The sequence below is a fragment of the Odontesthes bonariensis genome, chromosome 11 (assembly GCF_027942865.1).
Source record: "Odontesthes bonariensis isolate fOdoBon6 chromosome 11, fOdoBon6.hap1, whole genome shotgun sequence".
In the NCBI taxonomy this organism is placed as follows: domain Eukaryota; kingdom Metazoa; phylum Chordata; class Actinopteri; order Atheriniformes; family Atherinopsidae; genus Odontesthes; species Odontesthes bonariensis.
This window is the reverse complement of record NC_134516.1, coordinates 15,203,824-15,209,227: the sequence shown is the minus strand read 5'-3', so window position 1 is coordinate 15,209,227 and position 5,404 is coordinate 15,203,824. Positions and strand designations below refer to the sequence as shown.

General features: G+C 43.8%; 1 protein-coding gene across 1 annotated transcript; it reads left to right on the top strand.

Annotated features, from left to right (window-relative positions):
• Window positions 1-446: 446 nt before the first annotated feature.
• LOC142391686 (kelch-like protein 41b) lies at window positions 447-5,404 on the top strand. Its single transcript, XM_075477662.1, has 6 exons — window positions 447-1,669; window positions 2,862-3,019; window positions 3,611-3,718; window positions 4,402-4,587; window positions 4,788-4,934; window positions 5,028-5,404. The coding sequence occupies exons 1-6, from the start codon at window positions 560-562 to the stop codon at window positions 5,137-5,139; spliced, it is 1,821 nt and encodes a 606-aa protein (XP_075333777.1). The 5' UTR covers window positions 447-559; the 3' UTR covers window positions 5,140-5,404.

Here is a 5,404-nt window from a genome sequence, read left to right as displayed (position 1 = left end):
TATATTGCCAGTAATTATATGAATAAATAACAAAAGTTTATGAACTGCAACAGAAAGGTAAATGGATGTAGAAGGTGAAAAAACCTGTATACACTGGGTTAAATCTAAGGATGTCTAAAAGTAGATATTTTTCAATATGACAGCAACTGCTCTAAATATCTTCCCACTTATTTGTAACTTCAGCTGAGAGGTTGCTATTCAAAGGCTTTGACGGCATTGTCTCCAGTGTTAGTCGGCCACATGACACTCTGGGAGCTGAATCATGGTGGCATATCTCCAGCCACAGCATCCAGTTGCTTCTTTCAGTCTATGACGGCAGCTGCTGGAGCCCAGGCTTGTGCTGCTCTGTGATTCCACTGAGGCTGAAACGGGCAGGGGGAGAGGGGGGCTATATTTAGAGTGGGGCAGGATTAAATTGCAGGGTCTTCACATCAAGAACTTTTTCTCTGCTCTGCCTTTTCCAGCCAGGACCCCACTGCCAAAAGGACCTCTGGCGACTGTCTCTTTCCCCTGTCCACAGAACCCCTTGTTTGCCTGCTGAAACCCCTCCAGACACGGTATGGACCCCAACGCCATCAAGGAGGAGCTCCGCCTGTTTCAGAGCACCCTGCTCCAGGACGGGCTGAAGGAACTCCTGAATGAGAACAAATTTGTGGACTGCACTCTGAAGGTAGGCGACCGCAGCTTCCCATGCCATCGGCTGATCATGGCCGCCTGCAGCCCTTACTTCAGGGATATCTTCTTCACGGAAGATGGGAAAGAGGTGGAAAACACCAAAGAGGTGGTCCTGGAAGATGTTAACCCCTCCATCCTGGACATGATTATCCAGTACCTCTACTCAGCTGAGATTGACCTCACTGATGACAACGTTCAGGATATAATTGCTGTGGCAAACAGATTCCAAATCCCTTCTGTCTTCACAGTGTGTGTCAACTACCTTCAAAAGAAGCTATCTCTGAGCAACTGCATGGCCATTTTCAGAATGGGCCTGGTGCTCAACTGTCCTCGGCTTGCTGTGTCTGGACGCAACTACGTTGCTGATCGCTTCGAGTTTCTTCATAAGGAAGAGGAGTTCCTCAAGTTGGCACCTCACGAACTGTTTGCTGTCATCGGTGGAGACACGTTGAATGTGGAAAAAGAGGAGCTGGTTTTTGAGGCAGTCATGGCCTGGGTGCGCTATGACAAGGATAAGCGCCTCAAGGTCCTGAAGGATGCTTTCAATTGCATCCGCTTCCGCCTACTGCCAGAGAAGTACTTTAAAGAGAAAGTGGAAACTGACGACATCGTCAAGGCCGACCCGGAACTTCAGAAGACAATCCAGGTCATCAGGGATGCCTACAAGGGAAAACTTCCTGAGAAACCCAAGACAGAGGGGGAGGAGGGGGCCAACAAGGAAGATGGTGAGGGGGAGGACAGCCCCTTCCCCGGCTTCCTAAATGACAACCGCAGATATGGCATGTACGCACAGGACTTTATCCTAATGATCAATGACACAGCGGCGGTGGCGTACGATGTCAACGACAACGAGTGTTTCCTTGCTGCCATGTCAGAGCAGGTGCCACGTAACCATGTTAGCGTGGTGTCACAAAAGAACCAACTCTACATTATTGGAGGACTGTTTGTGGATGATGACAACAAGGATGTGCCTTTACAGTGTTACTTCTATTTGGTGAGCACCACTTTATGAGTATAAGGTTACATCCTTATGAGCTCTTTTGTCAAGAGTTTTAACAAAAAGTATTGTCACACCTAAATGTAAGTATGAGGACAGAATCAGGTGACATTTAGCTAAGCTACGTTTGGCATAAAGAATAGAAAGATGTGGAAAGACTGCTGTTTTTAGTTGAAATACACATTAAACAGACATACAATTGAGATTTGAGAAGTCCTAACTGCTAAGTTATTCAAATTTGTTTGCCTCTGAGGTGCTCGTATTTTAATTGATATTCAGCAGTGTCGTGGTAGTAATTTCCTCCTCGCACTTCCTGCCTTTATGCTAATCTAAGCCAACCATCTCCTGGCTCTAAAGCTTTATCTTTAATAGAATAAAATTAGGTGTAATCAATTTTCAAACTCTTATCTATACCCACAGATGCCACACAGAATACATAGGCGTGTCTTTACTTCATCCCAAAATGTCAGGACAGCTATAATGAACAGAAGTTTTCAAGCATCATTTTCACCATCATTTTGGGATCTTGAGAAATAAAAACCTTGTTTTTCCATCAAGAAAACAAAAGGCAGATTTCTTCTAAATTCTTTCTTTCTTCATGAAATCACGATACCAGAAAAATCATGTCGTGATCTCCAGATAACACCGTAAAATAAATAATTGCAGACGGGGCCACTCTCAGCTCCAGTATTTCATCCAACTCTCAACAAGTGTTCAATTCTAAATATCCTAAAAAATACAGTGGAAGTACTGTCTTCATAATATGTTAGTACAGTATTAGTAAAAACTCAATTAATTTTGCATCAGCTTACCAGACTGTCTTCTGAAAGGGTATTTAAGCTAACCTAAATGGCCTCCTTTGACCATCTTTAAAACGTCTTTATGACCGCAAATAAATCACCTAATGCAGAAATGTGCCCACCAAAGAAACAGCAATTCAAATAAATACAACAAATCCTCCTGTAATTGACCAAATCTATGTTCGCCAAGCACTCCATCAAGTCCTAGTTATGGAGACACTAAAAGACAATATAAAGGCCTGGAATACCCATATTTTACTGAATAATCAATGTGGGGATAGCATACAGGAACAGAGAGATTCATGAGGAAATAAAGACAGACAGCTAATGGGTGCTTAGAGCAGGCTTTCCCTCCTCTTGTGTTTTACTGTACCCTTTTCCTCTCAAAGTTTGATCCATTCACGTCTGACTGGGTTGCCCTACCGCCCATGCCTTCTCCAAGATGCCTCTTCAACATTGGAGAGAGTGAGAACCTGCTGTTTGCCGTGGCTGGAAAAGACCTGCAGACCAACGAGTCACTGGACACCGTAATGTGCTACGATGTCGAGTAAGTGGTATTATTTCTTTTGCTGCTTTTCCTTCCTCCCACCATCTTTGTTTCTTACTTTATCCATAGGCGTAGGAACAAGGGGGGGGACGTGCCCCCCCAGTATTGGAGACAGGCGCATTTTTTTAAATTAAAAACAAAATTATTTTATATCTGTGAGGTTTCCGAGATGTCACCCCAAGATTAACTCATTCCTACGCCATTGACTCTGTCTCTCACCTTTTGTGCAGTTTTCAGGTGATAATTAACCTCAGGAAAGTAACAAAATTTTTCTCTTTAAATCTAAAGAACAGAATCTATGGTGTTTAAGTGCCGTCAACCATGGCTACATGTGATCTCACCTTCTTAAGGTGTTTCTTTGTGTAATTGTCTTTTGGTTTGGATGCACACATTACACTTACTGTATCTACTCTTACACTTATCACTGGTTTGACTCCTTAAGCAAGGCAACAATTTTAAAGGAACAAAATAAGCCAGTTTAGGAATCGAGTTGTTTAGCCCATCTTAAAAATTGAAAATCAAAAATTAAAAATAGAGGCACCCTCATATCTTGAATCAGATCCTAATGTTTTAAACTATTGAATTATTCAGGAAGATGAAGTGGAGTGAGACCAAAAAGCTTCCTCTGAAGATTCACGGCCATGCTGTTGTCTCCAACAAAGGAATGGTGTACAGCATTGGAGGAAAGACAGATGACAAGTGAGTAAAGAAATCAGTGTGTGTGTGTGTGTGTGTGTGAGTGAGTTAGCTTACACTTTGAGCGGCAGCTGTTTGTAGTCTATCATCCTGTCTGCCTGGAGGGCTGCACGACAACAATTATAGCGCCGCAGTCCAGGGCAGTCTAATATTCTACAATAATGGAAAACAGCGATCCTCTGTAACTCCTGTTATAGTCTGAGAACAGTGCCCGCTTGTCTTGGCTCTGATCATCAATATCTTCGCTACCTGGGCTGCGGCCGCTTTGCTTTAAAGGAAAAAACGCGGGCCTCCAAACCTGAGGGTTCGGCGCTGTCACCATTAATAGACCAGTTGAATAACTCCATGAATTCAGCTGTCAATTAAACACTTAAAAAGAGGGAAGTAGCTGGGATTCTCCTGCTGTGAACCTCAGATGGTACGAGCAACAGTAAAAGAAAAAAAAACAGGGTAAAAGCTTGTAAAAGCTCTACAGACGGCAATTATTGGGCAAAGAATAAAGCCTTCTCCGTGATCTGCTTCAGGGTATGTTTACTTCACTGAGGTGGACTTTTGCACAATTGTTTTTTTTTTTTTTTTGGAGAACTGGTCTGAATAGTCCACCACCTATACCTCAGTGTGAATACGATAATTGAACAATTGACAATGACTGTCTGACAACTTTGTTCCTCTCTTCAACCTCACAGCAAAGCCCTCAACAAAATGTTTGCGTACAACCACAAGCAGTCCGAGTGGAGGGAGATGGCAGCCATGAAGACACCCAGAGCCATGTTCGGAGCCATCGTCCACAAAGGCAAGATTATCGTGGCTGGTGGAGTCAATGAGGAGGGCCTCACTGCCTCAAGTGAAGCCTATGACTTTGCAACGAACAAGTATGCACAACTCAAACACTTGCCAGAAACTCCACTTCCCTGCAACACTTTGTTCCGACAAGTATTTGTCATCAATAACAATAATACTGTCTCATGGAGTCCAAAAGGACATTGTGTAGTGAAAATATGAATAAATCCACCAGAATATACAATAAAGCAATTGTTAAATCGAGCTTTTTCCGGGTGTTGTTCCCCCTCAGGTGGGAACCCTTCACAGAGTTTCCTCAGGAGAGGAGCTCTGTCAACCTCGTGAGCAACGGTGGCCTCTTGTACGCCGTGGGTGGTTTCACGATGGTTCAGACGGAGAACCAGGAAGTGGCCCCCACAGAGGTCACTGATGTCTGGCAGTAAGTCTCAAGTTTTGGAACCCATGCTTAGAGGCGTCTGTAGTTTGCTTTTGCGTTTGTTTGGAGATGTGACTTTCTTCTTGCTCTTGCTAGGTATGAAGATGACAAGAAGCAGTGGGGCGGCATGCTGAGGGAGATGCGTTATGCTGCCGGCTCCTCCTGTGTGTCTATCCGCCTCAATGCTGCCAGGATGCCAAAGCTGTAGACAGATACCTTTTTCTTCTTTCGCTCCATCCATCAACGCCTCCTGACGACCCCCCCCCCCCCGTGAACTGCCTCTGAACAGCTTTATCCTCGCTCAGTTTCAGTTGATCTCTGACATTAATTTCTCTCTGAATTTTTATCTGTAAAATAAACACTTGCTTCTGCTGCCACTTAAAAGACTGCGCCATCCCGCAGCATAAAAAAAAAAGAAGTCACAGACTCCTTTTTCCAGCTTGTTTTGTAAAAAATAAACATTTGTAAACTTC